Below are 15,715 nucleotides of genomic sequence, written 5' to 3'. Positions count from 1 at the left end.
CGTCCACCGTCCACCCTGAATGTTCTCACATGTCCAACCATATACGTTCATATAATTGGTCCTCACTAATATCAATGAAAATAATAATAATGGCACCATTTCTGCCTACTCACTCACTTCTCAGGTCCCAGAGGTGGACAGTTCAGACACCTGCCTACCAGTGACATCATCAAAGGTCTTTATCTTCCTGGAATAACCACCATTCTTGCGTCGATAATAAAAAACGAACAAAAAAACTACTGTAAAACCTACCGACGATTTCACTTACAACAAGACCCCGACTTGCGGTTTCAACACAATCCCACATCGTGGGCTTTCAGGGAGATAGCTAGCTTAGCGTAGTCGTTGTCCATGCACTTGAGCAGAGCGGAGTTGCATATGAGACACACCTGCTCCTCGTCCTGTTCATTGAACGCCTGCAACAGCGTCTCCATGGCCAGACAATCCTCGCTCACGCTGTAACCGGGCAGATTGTAACTCTCCCTCACGCACACATCCGCCGCCACGAGGTCCCCTCGGTGGAGGTGGATCAGCACCTGGGCGTTGGTCTTCTTGAAACACACGGGGTAGTTTCCCACCTCCCTGTATGTGTTCTTCTCCTTCTGAAGAGCGGCCGCCGCGTCGTCCAGCCTTTTCAACCGGACCAGGAGTCTGGAGGCTTTGCCGAGCAGCTCGGCGGCCTGGAGGAGACGGTTGTTGTTCTCGTACACGTCCGCTGCCTTCAGGTACAAGTCCGCCGCTTTGTCCGGGTCCGTCGGCTCCGCGAGTTGCCCGGCCCTCTCCAGAGCCAGGGCCGCGGTGTCGAGGCTCCCGCTGGCCGTGTACATCGCGCAGGCCTTCTCGATGTACCGAATGGCCTCGGGCATCTTCTTCTGTTCCTTCATCATCATGGCAGCTTGTTCGGTAGCCTTCGCTGCGTTGAAGAGGTCCTTGTTCTCTATGTAACATTCTGCTTCTTTTAGGTACGCCATCTTGGCCAGATCGAACTGTTTGGCGTTCTTGAAACGCACGGCTGCCTTGCCGTGTGCTAGCGCAACGCTGTTGTCAACACCTATAAGAAGGTCTCTCAGCCATGACATGAAGCTCATTTTGAGTTCAGGGTGTGTGTGCTCGGGCGTCCGATTCGCAAATGACTGGCATGAGAGGTAGAAAGGTTTAAAAAGGCAGCGAGTCTGTCTTTGTCCCCTTTATGCCCATATATGGAGTTCTCTGCACCCCACATGAGGTCTGAGATCCACACTGGAGCCACGCCGATCACATATGTATCCTGCAATCCACATGATTACAGTTTTAGTTGTTTTATTGTTCATTTAACAATAATTTGAAGAGTACATTAATAGGATGCTTGTATTAGAGCCTTGTATTAGAGAGTTCCGCCAATGAGGGGCAGACGTGGTTCATGTAACTCGATATAGTGACACACGCTTATAGACTCCAGTGCATTCCTTAATTTCCGGTTCAGGGCTTTGTCACTATTCGCCAATAGAAGGCTATGTAGAAGACCTGGCCCGATGAAGTGAGGTGGCGTAACTCTCCTTGAATGGCTCTGCCATGAACCTTCACTTCTGCAAGCTAGAGAAGTCTGGACCACCACCCGCAAAGTTCCCAGAGATCTCTGCTCCACTGAAGTCAAACCCAGGATTCTCCCTCTGAAAGCGCTCCAGTGTTAGTTTCCTCTGCATCTGGTCTTGCACCGAGGGGTCTGCGCGGTACTGTCCCTCCAACAGAGAACCCCAGCAGTTTGACGCGTCCCGGTTGGACTTGGTTAAGATTATACGGACTAGACGGCTGTCCTCTAAGGTCCATGTCGCCTCAGCAGAAACAGCGGTCCCAAATAACCTCCCGTTGATTACGCCCTTTCCCTTGACGTAAACCTCCATCTGTTTCGAGCCCAAATTGCATTTGACGTCCTTTCCGGACGTCCCGTGTGGCACGTTCAACTCGATGAAGACCTCCTCCATCGTCTGGTACCAGGAGCCCCAGGGGGTCTCGCATGGGACGACCCCACCCCTCTCCTCAAAATGAACGCTCATGTTGCTTTCCCTCGATCAGTTTCAGCGTGTTGAAGTTCAATTAAATAAATAACATTTCACAACACAACACAACACAACAGGGTGTTATTCAGGCAAACGGCATGACATACTATAAAGGTTTACATAGGCCATGAGCCAATGTCACCACACTGACATCACAGAGGAAGGGGTTAATGAGGCTCTGGTCGGGCTGGAACCTTTTGCCATATTAGGAGTCATACGTCATAGATATGTCCTAGATGACTGACGTCACATGGCTGGCCACATTAAGTCCGACATCATGCCAGCTGATTAATCTTGTGTATTCTTTTAACCCCTTGACCAGGACAGGTTCCATGGCATGGAACGTGGGCTTAGTTTTAGCATCACTTTTCAGTGCACACGAGAAGCGAGAAAACAAATATGTCTTTGACCTATCCGGCCACATGAACAAAGACTCTCATAGAACGATGTTGCAGAAGCGCTGAGTCAGCGTTAGAGAAGTAAAACATCTCATTTATAGACACTTATATCGCTTTCATTTATAATTGATCTGTTTTTGTGTGTACAGTTTACCACCATGACGAAGCTAATGGAGTGGGTCTGTGTCATGGTGATGCTGGGCGTAGCCTGGGCCGTGGTGAGCTGGGACCTTCTGGACCTGGGCATCCCCCTGCCCTACAGGGAGGTGGCCTGGCTCATGCCCTTCTATCTGCTGGTGACGTTTGGATGCTACTCCCTGGCCACGCTGGCGTACAGAGTGGCCACCCTCAACCAATGTGACCAAGCAGCCAGAGAACTACGGGAGCAGATCAAAGAAGCAAGAGAAGACCTGAGGAAAAAGGGATTGAAGATATGAACTAAGGAAACAGTGTATTTGAAACGCATGCTGTGATTACTGTAGGTCTTTTGTTTAATTTTGTTATACGTTGTCTATCTATCAGTGACAAGTGGCATTGTCTAATGAGTAGACGATCTAAGAATCTAAGAACTGTGACTTAGATTCTAAGGGTTTATCATTTGCCCCTAACCAATGTTGATATTGATCTATTGAAATTCTATAGAAATACATCTACATCTTATCTGGCATTCCCAGAGACAATGTATGGGTGATGACACCCCCAGTCCCATCCGTACAGCTCAGATAATGACACATAATTGTATTCTTAGTTTTGTTTTGTTCTAGTTTCCTTTTGATTTTCTCATTTGTATTTAGTAAAGCTAAATTTGGCATACAGGCCCGTATCATATGGTGGCCAACTGTGGTACTGCAGTCGGGCCCGAAAAGGGGTTTTCCAGAGGCAAGAACACCTCTCTAAAAGGTGATGCCAGCTGATTGCTGCCCACGTGGTCAGACTGAGCACAGGGGGGAGCGGTTAGGGGTTCAGAGTATCTTGCTCAGGGACACATTGCCGGGGCCGGGAATCAAACCTGGGACCTTGTGTTTCCCCAGGTGGCCTCTACCCATTCAGCTATGGCCTCAACAGGTTGTTGTTGGGATTATTTGTTTCAGTATATTCGTACATAATTATGTAGAACGTGTCCTCTGCATTTATGCCCATACCAATGCCATAACATGTTCCATCTCTAGGTCGTCCACAGACGAGCCCTCCAGCGTTCATCCTGGTTCTCCATACATCTGGCCAGTTCGTTGGTACTTTGCGCTCTTGCATCATTCTTGAGTACATCCACGTGTGTCATTGTGGGACGTCCTCGTGACCGATGACCGTGCGTTGGTTCCCACAGCACCACCAATCTGCTGGCTGGCAGTTCTTCATGTCTTCGGCAGAGTGTCCTGCTAGTCTCATTCTCCTGGCTGCTATTTTCTCGCTCACGCTTGGCATTCCTTCATACAGGATCTTGTTGGTAGCATGTGTGCTCTTGCTGATGTTAAGTACTGTGAGCAACGTTCTGGTGTAGCACCCATCTAGAGACTTCTGCAGGATTGGCTTTAGTTATAGTTAGCTATAGTTTGCTTGTGTTATTATGCTGTATTCTATTATATATTTTTTGTATGTTACTATACAATGAGCAAAACTCTCCTAATAAAGCAAAGAAATATTAGAGCAAGACGTTTTCAAGATTTGGGGGGAAATAGCAGACCCCCTGGAACCCTCTCATGGACCCCTGGGGGTCGCCGGACCCTATTTCTAGAACCACTGACATTACTGACGTTACTGAAAGACACCGCTGTTCATTCTTGCGGAGAATTGAGTAATGGTGCAGTTACTCAACACCGGAGTTTGGTTCAATTGTGTACACTCTCAGAGTTAAAACGTGATGCCAGCTGATTGCTGCTCAAAAGGGGGTCCCTGGCCTAATAATGCAAAATCTAATTTGGGGTCCTTGACCGTCCTTGGCATGAAAAAAGGTTGAGAATCACTGTACTAGTGAATGAACCACAATGTGATCCTCAGTGGTTCTCAAAAGAACCTTTGTCTTTTCATGTCAGGGACCACGCTCCTCTTTTAACAGCCTCCGCCGCTCCCTGCGAACTCGCATCCGCTCTTTGAAGTCCTCCAGCTCTTTCCTACGCGCGCCGCCGTCGTCGGGGGGGAACAGTTCCCTCTTTCTCTTCACGATGTATTCTTCAAAGTACTCCGGTTGGTTTGAGATCCAGAACATGGTCACCGGAAAGGACAGATACAGCATCATTCGAAACATCTCTATTTTAACACCCATGTTCACATCTTACTTTGAACTTTCACTGTTTCCCACTGAGTGTGTCGATTCTTCAGGGTAAATCTGTAAAGATCTGACCTGTCACTGAAACTGTGGTCATCATGATGAGGTCACAATGAGTCACCTCCTATGCCCCATGATTTCAGAATGTCCCCTAGCTATCTAGCTATCTATCTATCTATCTATCTATCTATCTATCTATAAATTCACGAAATGCAACATTTAATTAAATTAGTGTGAGTGAGCAAGCCAGCGACAGCATATCCTGAGAACCGCTTGACCGGTCGACTTCAAACTCGGTGTGTGCATCACGGAAAACCTAAGGGAGTAATGAGATAAATCTACAAATCCTCATATATGGAGTGCCATAACAGCACTGATGTCATAGACTGGGCTGCACTCCATATTTGAGCATGCCTGACACGGAACTCCATCTCACCACTCAAACAGAGAGGTGTCCTTTTGGAACCTCAACCTCTTAGGAACAACTCACGGCCAAAGCACTGCTCCACTTCTCTCCCAACTTGCTACAAAAATCGCTCATGCAAAAGTATATAAACACTTCTATTTCATTTTCCACCTTCACATGTGTCTCCTTTTATAATAATCATAAAGTGTCATAAAGTGTTATCTATTTCTGCTCTTCCGCATGAGCCGTCTCAACAGCCAATCATCTGCGACACAGAGAGCACCCTTTCACGTTGCCATGACGTTGCCAAGTCCGTGAAACGGGAGAGAAACAAGCGCTGACGTGCGTGAAACAAGCGCTGACATGTTGCTCTATGCAAACGAGGCCAAAAGCGCGACCAAATAAGCCCACCATTGCTTAGACAAATAACAACGTCCGTGAAACGGGCGAGAAACAAGTGTTGCTCTATGCAAACGAGCCCAAAAGCGCCACTAAATAAGCCCACCATTGCTTACACAAATAAGCAAACCTGGCAACGCGGGGGACAGAGAGAGATACACGGTAAGGACCAAAGAGGGACACAGACAGAGCGTTACGCCTTGAGCGTCGACGTGTTGTTGCCTTGCAGATCTACTGCTATTGCCCCTCCCCCTGCAGAGCACACAACATAGAGAACGACACAGGGAGATGGAGAAGGGTGAGAAAGGCAGAGAGACAACACGAAACTTTTCGGTCAGAGTGAGGGAGAGAAAAACAGGCACAGACAGACAGAGAGGGGGAGAAACGACACTTTACTATACAAAACGCAGCATGGGACCACGCAGGGCAGGGGGAGAGAGAGACGGGGGAGAGAGAGAGAGAGAGACGGGAGGAGGAGGAAAGCGACAGAGAGAGAGAGAGAGGGGGGAGGGAGAGGGAGACGGGACTAAACTTTTCTCTCTCTATCACAATGCAGGAGGACTCTGTGTGTGTGCGTGTGTGCGTGTGTGGATATATTATGACAGAGTGTGGCCAGCTTTGCCAAGACACGGAGAGAGACAGAGCGAGAGAGGCGAGGAGGAGAGCTACAGAGAGAGGGAGGGGGAGGGGGAGGGGGAGAGAGAGACAGACAGAAACAAGCGTGCATGTGGTCTCTCTAACACTGCGAGGTGGCTGTCAAGTGGATCTGCGATGCGAAGTGGGCGCTACGTCACGCTAGATGTGAGAGCCGCGCAGCGGCTCGAACTTCTAGTTTGCTCAATTGAGCTCTCTGTCAATCCTTCATCTTTGTGGAAGATATTTCTTGTCCATTCCATCTAAAATCAGAGACTGATGGCAATGTGTTTAACAGAGGACTCAAATCATGGTTCAAATCAAATCAACAGTGCTCACATGAATAGATTCTGACTGGTTATTGGAATGATTGTTACTTTTTGTTTCACAGTTAATGTATTTGGTCTGATTTTGATCATGTTTATTACTTGTATTTGATAGATTTTTAGATAGTTATTCTATTTAGAAAAGCCTCCTGTTTTCCCCTCCTCTATGTTGGTGGCCAAGGTCTATGAATAAGAAATGAAACAGAAATGTAGAATGCATAAAATATCATATTTGTAGTTGTTGTGATGACTGAAAATAAACTTTCTTAAAACTGTATGGGCTCTTTACCAAATAGAGAAGTAGGCCAAATAACTGAGTTACAGCCCTTTAACGCAGAGAGTGTACACTGACTTAAATTATCACAGGATTTTACAGTACAGGGTCCCAGAGATTTTAAAAAAAACATCAAAATAGGGGTCCTTGAAATGAAAAGGGTTGAGAATCAGTGGGCTATACGAAGGTTTCTGGAGATATCAAGTACTCAAGCGGCACAAATCCATCATAGCCTGTAAACAGGCATCAACACAAAATGGTCCAAGACTATTCTAAAATACTAAAAAGAAGAAAAACATACATATCCTCACATTTTGATATTGCGATATTTCATGGCACGGTATCGACACCCATTGATAGAGCTAAACTATGTATTTAAACTATGTCGACAATATTGATATATATGCCATCATATCCTATTTTAGTGTGCCATCTTGGCCTAACTCAAGTTTGCCTACCAATCTTATGATTTTATTAAGTTCGAGGTTGGACAAAACTAACCCTAGTATCAGGTCTCTCCTTTCCTCTAGAGACTGCATGTGTTTTGAGCTGTACAGAGCGCAGGCCCTCCAAGGTCATTGATAATCTCTGGAGGAATACAATAACAGCTCATTGGAGTTAACTTGACCATCTATGACAAAGCAACAACACCTCCAGCGACGCCGGTCAGAGTTGAGGTCAACATGTTGTTTGAGACTATAGAGCGTCGCAGTTCCCGCCCACTTCCTGTTTTTTTTGGTGCCGGAAGAAAAAACTCAATGCATTTTTCCATTGACATTTCCAAAAATATTTATATCTATTAATTTAAGCCTCGAATCAAGCCATCATGACATGACATGAATCATGACCATAAACGTTTGATTCTGTGATTTTTTTTTTGTTGAAAACGGCAAAACAAAGGGTATTTATTAAATATAGTATATCATATAATTAAATATAAAATAAAAAAAAATAACAGAAAAAAACGTTTTATGGTCATGATTCATGTCATCTCGTGATGGCTTGATTCGAGGCTTAAATTAATAGATATAAATATTTTTGGAAATGTCAATGGAAAAATGCATTGAGTTTTTTCTTCCGGCACCAAAAAAAACAGGAAGTGGGCGGGAACTGCGACGCTCTATTGGACGCTGTTTGTCCAAGATAAACTGTCACACCATCCGCTTGCCATCTTCTCTCTCAACCTACGAGCAAGGCTCCTCATGGCCCGATGTCATCGTCAGAGCTGATAACAACTTCATTTGTGTATAACTGTTGTGATCATTGACTGTTGAGTCAGAGAGATATTTTTGCTGTACGGTGCCTCGTGGATTGATTCTTTCTCTTAATACAATGTCAACCTTTTAATTTGAGAACCGGCCTGTGTCTGTCTTTGATTTCGTCTCATCCTTTTTACACTGGGTTTTCAGCGGTTTAACTACAAATAGTTTTAATTAACATAGAGCAGGATTTACGACCCTTTATCAACTCTATTACCCATAGAGTGTCGATTTTCACCTGTAATCGTGTGATGTGACAATAACGTTGATTATGATTATGATATATATGAAGTATAAAACAAATAATTAGTGGCTGTACGTCTGTGGCCTACTGGCAGCGCGTGGACAAAGTTTGGTGCTTATCAGTACAGTGGCTTGCAAGATTAGCTCCAAGATTAACACACACACACACACACAGACACACACACACACACACACACACACACACACACACACACACACACACACACACACACACACACACACACACACACACACACACACACACACACACACACACACACACACACACACACACACACACAGCTAGCTAGCCTCTTGCATGTAAAGAGGCTAGTCGTGCCAGGAAAAAAAAGAAAAAAATTCAATAACAAAAAATAAAAATAAAGAACCAAATTATCAAACAACAAAAAAACAACCAAACACAAAGTATCACATTCCAAGCCAGCGGAGCACAAAAGAGATCATGTATTTATTTTATTCATAGGTCAGAAATATCAATGTCAGTGATGGCATTAAGTTATGCAGTAAATATAAAGTTACTAAGAATTGAATTTATCATATTGTGTAGGTAGCATATGTATCAACTTAATTGTGGTATTATCATGGTATTATTATTATTATGGGCATGCACCTTGTTTTATAAGCAAGTTATACAGCACATTTTAAGTTATAATTAATTATAGTGGTCATGTAGGTATTTGTAGTAATTATAGTTACTAGAGGTTTGGGCCGCTTCGCGGCCCTCACATCTAGGCCCGATCAGCTACATCACAGCTACGTTGCACCAGTGATCCAACTGGCCATATATGGAGATGCGCAGTAGGCTGGGGTCAAAATAAAGTTGCTGCGGCCGAAAAGAAAGAAAGATGTTGTGGCTAAAATGTTAAAATGTAGTTTTATAATAATTGTACAATATGTAAGTACATTGAAGGAGGGGAAAGAAGCCTAAGTATTAGCCAGAGCACTGATCAACACTCTGTGGCAAGTTTGGAGGCAAGTGGAGCGATCGTACGTACTTTTACCACGGACGTACTTTTGGAGGTCATTTCAATTATAGTAGTAGGATACAATTTACTAAAATAGTGTAATAATTATGTCATAAAGACTTTTACTCATGCATATTATAACATCTTCTCAAAGTGGGGCTGGGGGGGATGGGGGGGGATGGGGGGAGACATCTTGGACAGGACAGGGTCTCAGTCTGTTTAAGTGAACCATCTATGCTCAGGTTCAACGCTGCAGGCATATAGAACAGTCTGTCTAGGTCTAAAAAAAAACGTGGGCCCATACGGGGCCGGCAGTGGCTCAGGAGGTATAGTGGCGGCTTGGGAAACCCCCTGGGTTAGTGTCGAGGTGTCCTTGGTTGGTGCCTTGCATGGTTCCCTCTGCCGTCAGTGTGTGAATGGGTGAATGTAATGCACATTGTAAAGCGCTTTGGATAAAGGATGCTATATAAATGCACCTCTTACCATTTATTTCATTTAAATTCACTATTTATCATTTTATTTCATATAAATTCACTATTTACCATTGTATTTATATGAATGCACTATTTACCATTCCACCACAGTTGTTTCCATCTGGCTATCATCAGACTAGGTTGCCCTGACAACACAGGCCACTTTTTAACTGCTTAAATTATTTATGTTTATCTTAAATCATGCACCTCATGTACATATGTACATATCTACATCTGCTGCTGTACCTTACGTATACATTTCACACTGCCCATATTGATATTTGTTTTTGTGTTTGTTTCTTTCTCTCTCTAGCTCTTTCCGGCTTTTTTGAAACTGCAACTGATGGAGCTTGTACAACAACACACTGCACCCCCCACTTGTTTTACACCTGTAAACCTGTGATGTTGAGTTGAGGACAAAAGGCTTGTCAGCTTCCAGACTGCTCTGGTTGTGCTAAGTCTCCGGTAGACTGAAGGGGTTTTCCCAAGGTCTGGGATATTTATTGTGTGACTCAAAAGCGTACACAAAGTGTCTGGCTACCCCTGCTCTCTGAACATCTCGTCCTCTCAGACAAGACAAGCCCGTCAGGGACAAAAAACTGTCACATCGTCCCCTGCAAGCCTGGGCAGGAAGTGACCCTCTCTCCCACATCAGGGAACAGCCTGATAACCACACACCCTCCAATAGTTTCCATCAATAACAGCAATGTAAAAGGCTTCTTATGACTCCTGATGAGGTTGGGAATGTAAGTCTTGTTCAAGCGAATCACCGACCTTCCCTGCTTCTCTCACTGCAAATAACGTCTCCTTCAGTGCAGAAGGCCTACCCCACTCCTTTAATTCAACATGAGTTTTCTTCACCTCATTGACTCAATCTCAATCAATCTCTAAATCTCACTAAGTGTACCTCTCACTGTGTCATTTGCCACCATCTTCTTCCACTGCCTCTACTGTCTGTCTCTGTGTTTTGCGGGTGAGGCCGTCCAGTGAGATCGCCGCGGCGCAGAACAAATGGCCGCAGCGAGTAGAAACGACCAGCCTTCCGCCGCTGCTGACGACCTCTTTGTGGGGATCCATGCACACAGGCCAGCTGGTGGTCCCTGGTGTCACCCTGGCTTTGACGCGTCGGTTGTCTCCACCGCTCTCCACGTCTCTAATACTCTGTTTTCGCGGGATGAGCCTCTCTATCAGTTTGGCTTTTGTCTCTTCTCGTGAGAGGAGCCTTTCGATCATTTTGTCTTTCGTCCGTTCTTGCAAAAGGAACCTTTCAATGAGTTTGTCTTTCACTTCTTCTTGTGACAGGAACCTTTCCATCAGTTCATTCTTGGTCCCTTCTTGCGAGAAGAACCGTTCGATCAGGTCGTCTTTCAACTCTTCCTGCGAGAAGAACCGTTCGATCACTTTGTTTTTCGTCTCTTCTTGCGAGAGGAGCCTCTCGATCTGTTTCTCCTTCGTCTCCTGCGAGAGGAGAATTTCGATAAGTTTAAGCTTTGCCTCCTCCCATTCGTTCCTCTCCCTGACAAGGGTCTGGTTCATTTCCTTCAGGTGGGCGACTTCTAGTCTTTCTCTTGTGTGCATGTAAGAGCAAATGCCCTTAAGTGTTGCTGCTATCGCCGCAAAGCCAAGGGCGAACATGTTCATGTGAAACATTGTTGCGATTAAGTTTCAATTGGTCAGCTCTCACTGCTCACCTCGGTGCACTGTTGGATAACTCCCTGGTTGGAGGCGTTTACAGTTGCGGGCTATTTAAGAGCATTCAGTGCACCGCTAAAGTGTTTATGTTAAGCCTCCCGAGTTGGGGCACCTCATGTACACGCTGATTGAACAACGCACCGCTGAAGTTTGTATTTATATCCCCTAACTCTACCGGTTGGGGCGTTTTTTTATGACGTCAAGGTTGCTAAGGTAGCCGAGATCAAAAGCTTTCAGTTCTCTCTCTCCTGTCTCTCTGGCTCTCCTCTCCTCTTCTCTTTAATGGCTCTTTAACCCATTAAGACCTGAGGCCAATTCTACGAAGGCCTTCTAAATCAGTAGTTCTTTTTTTTTTCGTGTCAAGGACCCTCAAATTGATATTCATTTGGCCGCTGGCCCCCATCTGAAAATGTTTTGTGCCAGGGACCCCCAAAAGAGAATATTTGTGTTTTAAAAAATCTGTGGCACCAAGTGACGCGGTGTGAGCTTGTAGATCTGCTATTTTTGTTCTAAACCACTGAAAAACGTATGTTGCTCCTATAAATCAAATAAGACAGTCTTAAGTCTGTGTTTTTGTCATTTGTAAATGTTGTGATAAATTGTCTGGCTCCAACTGGACCCTTGTGGGTTTATAACTCTTAGAGTGTACACGGGGCACCGAATGGACCCTTCCATGTGTACACTCTCAGAGTTAAATGAACACTTTTACATTGTGGGTTGGGGTGCCAGAGATTTAAAAACAATTGTATAAAATGGAGGTCCGTGGGCCTGATGCATATCAAACTGGGGGTCCTTGAAACGTGAACACGTTTCACTTTCTTATGCCATAAGACAGTGGTTTTCAACCAGTGGTCCGGGGACCACCAGCGGTCCTTGGGGGGGTACCAGGGGGTCCCTAGCAAAATTAGTTAACATAGCGTCACAATCATTTTAACCACTTAGGTTTGGCTATTCAAAAATAGCAGATATACAAGCTCATAGCGCGGCACCGAGTGCCGCGCTATGAGCTTGAAGATCTGCTATTCAAAAATAGCAGATATACAAGCTCATAGCGCGGCACCGAGTGCCGCGCTATGAGCTTGAAGATCTGCTATTTTTGAAAAATCGTGAAAAAGTGTGCAAATCTTTGAATATATATTTTTTAAAGATTTTTTTTCCTGGCACAAAACATTTTCAGATGGGGGTCCGTGGCCAAATGTATCAATTTAGGGGTCCTTGGCATGCAAAAGGTTGAAAACGAGTGCCATAAGATGCACGATATTATGTACTTTCTGTACTTTTCACGATCGGACATGAATGTGATAACGCTCAACTAGTCTGTTTGACTGTCTACCCATCGATAGGCCAGTCGTTATGTCTTCATGATGCTGTATGAATGAATGCCCAGAATTCAGGCAATGCAAGCCCCGCCCCCACCGACTTCTCTCCGGACAAACGCAGCAGCACAGACAGACAGATGTCACTCATCGGGCCTCCACAGGGCACTTGCCCGTGAATGACAGGTACTGCGCTCTAGTCATTTAAAGATGGGGTGCCATGATATTTTTCAACCCTAAAACCTGATCATAAGGTATTATTATTATGTAAGGATTTTTTTCAAAAAAATAAAAATGTACAGTAAGTGTTAAGATGTTGTTTTTATGTGGACACGCCTCCAGTTCATTAAGTATACCTGGTTCTCACCTTAGCACCTCCTCCACCACCTTAGCACCACCCACCTGTCCTAGTCCCTCCTCCTCCTCATGCCCACACCTGTTGTGTTATGATAATGAGGGGGAGGGTGTAGGCTTTGTGATGTCACTAAAGCGCTGTTTCTCTATTGGCACGTTTGACCCTCAAGGTTTCAGCCTCGAAACTCCAAATAGTCAGAGAAGACATAACACACCATAAAAACACCATCGGGGGGCTTAATGAAGTTCTATCAACCTCATAGACACATGAAAAACAGAAAAAGTGCAAAAACATGGCACCACCTCTTTAACCCATTAACCACCCTCGTAGGGTCTTCGTGTTTTAGTCACACCCAGGGCCTTCGGGTCACTTTGACCCGAAGGCCCTGGGTGAAAATTTTCATTTTCATGAAAATGGAAATTTTCATTTTCATATCACATGTTTAGTACAGTAAATAAGGCAAATAGAAGAAGTTTCATAGAGAACATTTTTTTTTTACATACTTTTAATTCATGTTGAAAATGTTAAACCGGGTTAAAAGGACCCGAGGACCCTACGAGGGTTAAGACCGGGAACGCATCCGTGTAATTTTTTTTGATTTCTTTGGCTATTCAAAAATAGCAGATCTACAAGCTCATAGCACGGCACATGAGCTTGTAGATAGAAATATATATATATATATACTTTTAAAGCGAACATTTGTAACTCAAATCTTTGCTTCTGGGGGGTCCCTGGAACAACATATTTTGGTGCTCCAACTTTTCCATGTAAATGTTCGCTTTAAAACATACATAGGGCCTATATATAATCAAAGATTTTATTTTTCAAAAAATAGCAGATCTACAAGCTCATAGCCGTGCTATGAGCTTGTAGATCTGCTATTTTTGAATAGCCAAATAAATCAAAAAATGACACAGATTATTTCCCGGTCTTAATGGGATAAATACTCACTTTTTATTTTCTTTCTAACTGATAAACATTTGTGGGCAGCAGCAAACAAGACCTGGTGAGAAGACAAGGCACGTGATCGCAACTGTGTTGACCTTGTCAACGTTGACCTCGTCTCTTGCAAAGTGGCGAAAGGTTAACGTTTCATTTTCTGACTCTCTTCTGTGGCAGTTATTAGTTTAGTCACGAGGTGATGGAAAAACTATTGTATTGAGTGTCATTTGACCGTGTTTATACTTGTTCACACCCATTAAGGTGTACACCTATATATTAGGCCTTTATCTTGCTTTTTTTCCTTAGTTTTCTGGTCGTCCTGGCTTTGCCGTTATGCCGCCTGAGGCTATGGGCCTGGGGCCATCAGATCAAAAGACTTCAGACTTCTTGCAACCCAAACGCCAGCTGCAAATAAACCCAGGTTGACCAGTAGGTTCCTCCTGAAATCATTCCTGTCTGCTGCAAAGTGGCAAGCGGAGATGACCCATCCCACCGCTGCAGCTGGTCTCCAAGTAGGCTTCTCCTCATCATCAGCTGGCCCTGATGAACCCTTCTCCTCATCGGCCTCGCTCATCTTGCTTTAACGGACGTGTCTGAGCAAGTGACTGTTTGTGCATGTCATACGGTATATGTCCTCCTTCAGTGCCTAAATATGGGCATCTACCGTACTGTACATCCTCAGATCCAAATATGGTCATCTACTTCAAGTGGTTCTCAAAGTGGGGTCCGGGGACCCCTCAGGGGTCCTTGAGTGGGGTTCCAGTGGGTCCCCAGCAAAATGTGTTAATACAATGTCACTTTAATCCTATCTTATATTTTGCCTGTTCAAAAATAGCCATATCTACACTATCTATTTTCATTTGTCTTCCTGAAAACAAATGAAAATGAGTTTTCCGGAGGGAGGGGTTTACCCAGGCTACAGTAATATAGCTTTAAAGGGTAAACGGTAAAACTGCTGAACCACCTGTGAAGAAATGGCAACTGCTAGATTAGAGGCAGCCACAGTGAGGAGTTTGTTGTCACGCCTCTATTTATCTATGAAAACCATCCTATCCTATCCTATTTTTCCCTGGCTGAAAATGCCAAAAGCGCTCGCCTAAAAACGCCCGAGTTGAAAATATTTATTTGCGCTTGTTTTTTTCTGGCAGGAAGAGGGACGAGGAAGTAACTACGGCAGCCCGGAGGCACCCTAGTTAAAGTGAAAATTGATTTTCCAATAACTGTGCTATGGGGAAATTGGTGACCTGCAGAAATATGTGACCATCCACAATGTCCTCGAACTCCATATTTGGGGCATGGCTTACTCTTGAGGTGACCTCACCGTGATGACAAGAGCCAGCATCGCCAGATAGTATAAAGGAAACACATTTACACCGGTCTATATTAGGCGTCAGAGCATCACCCGTACTTTGGAAGTGTTTGAACATGAAGCTACGCTGGGCAGTCGTTGCCCTCGTCTTGTGCGTTTGTCGAGCCAGTGTCGAGACAGCACTGCCGGTCAGCAGTGCGGACACAACACAGGCCGGTCACCTGGCCGCCCTGTGGCCCTTCCTCGGCATCGTGGCCGCGGTCGTCCTCCTGGTCGCGGTCATCTTCGTATGTGAGGAGAGGAGAAAGATAGAAAGCTTTTGTGGGCTGTCCGTGAAGGACAGCCCACAAACTCAAGAGGATGTTTGAGTGGAATGTTGGGTTCTCGAAACATCTTAATTTCAGG

The 15,715-nt window shown here is 44.8% G+C and overlaps 3 protein-coding genes across 3 annotated transcripts; 1 reads left to right on the top strand and 2 right to left on the bottom strand.

Annotated features, from left to right (window-relative positions):
• Window positions 1–290: 290 nt before the first annotated feature.
• Window positions 291–1,088, bottom strand: LOC308074153 (gamma-soluble NSF attachment protein-like; the record flags this gene model as incomplete). Its single annotated transcript, XM_080413488.1, has 1 exon — window positions 291–1,088. One exon carries the CDS (start codon window positions 1,086–1,088, stop codon window positions 291–293), a length of 798 nt encoding a protein of 265 aa, XP_080269614.1.
• Window positions 1,089–1,559: 471 nt separating this feature from the next.
• Window positions 1,560–2,033, bottom strand: LOC308074446 (nudC domain-containing protein 2-like; the record flags this gene model as incomplete). Its single annotated transcript, XM_080413891.1, has 1 exon — window positions 1,560–2,033. One exon carries the CDS (start codon window positions 2,031–2,033, stop codon window positions 1,560–1,562), a length of 474 nt encoding a protein of 157 aa, XP_080270017.1.
• Window positions 2,034–2,592: 559 nt separating this feature from the next.
• Window positions 2,593–2,871, top strand: LOC308074151 (dolichol-phosphate mannosyltransferase subunit 3-like; the record flags this gene model as incomplete). The annotated part of the gene is made up of 1 exon (XM_080413483.1): window positions 2,593–2,871. One exon carries the CDS (start codon window positions 2,593–2,595, stop codon window positions 2,869–2,871), a length of 279 nt encoding a protein of 92 aa, XP_080269609.1.
• Window positions 2,872–15,715: the final 12,844 nt, after the last annotated feature.

The sequence above is a fragment of the Gymnoscopelus braueri genome (genome assembly GCF_963280865.1).
Source record: "Gymnoscopelus braueri genome assembly, chromosome: 19".
Taxonomy (NCBI): Eukaryota; Metazoa; Chordata; class Actinopteri; order Myctophiformes; family Myctophidae; genus Gymnoscopelus; species Gymnoscopelus braueri.
Note: the sequence above shows the minus strand (reverse complement) of the source record. Positions and strands in the feature narration are given on the sequence as shown.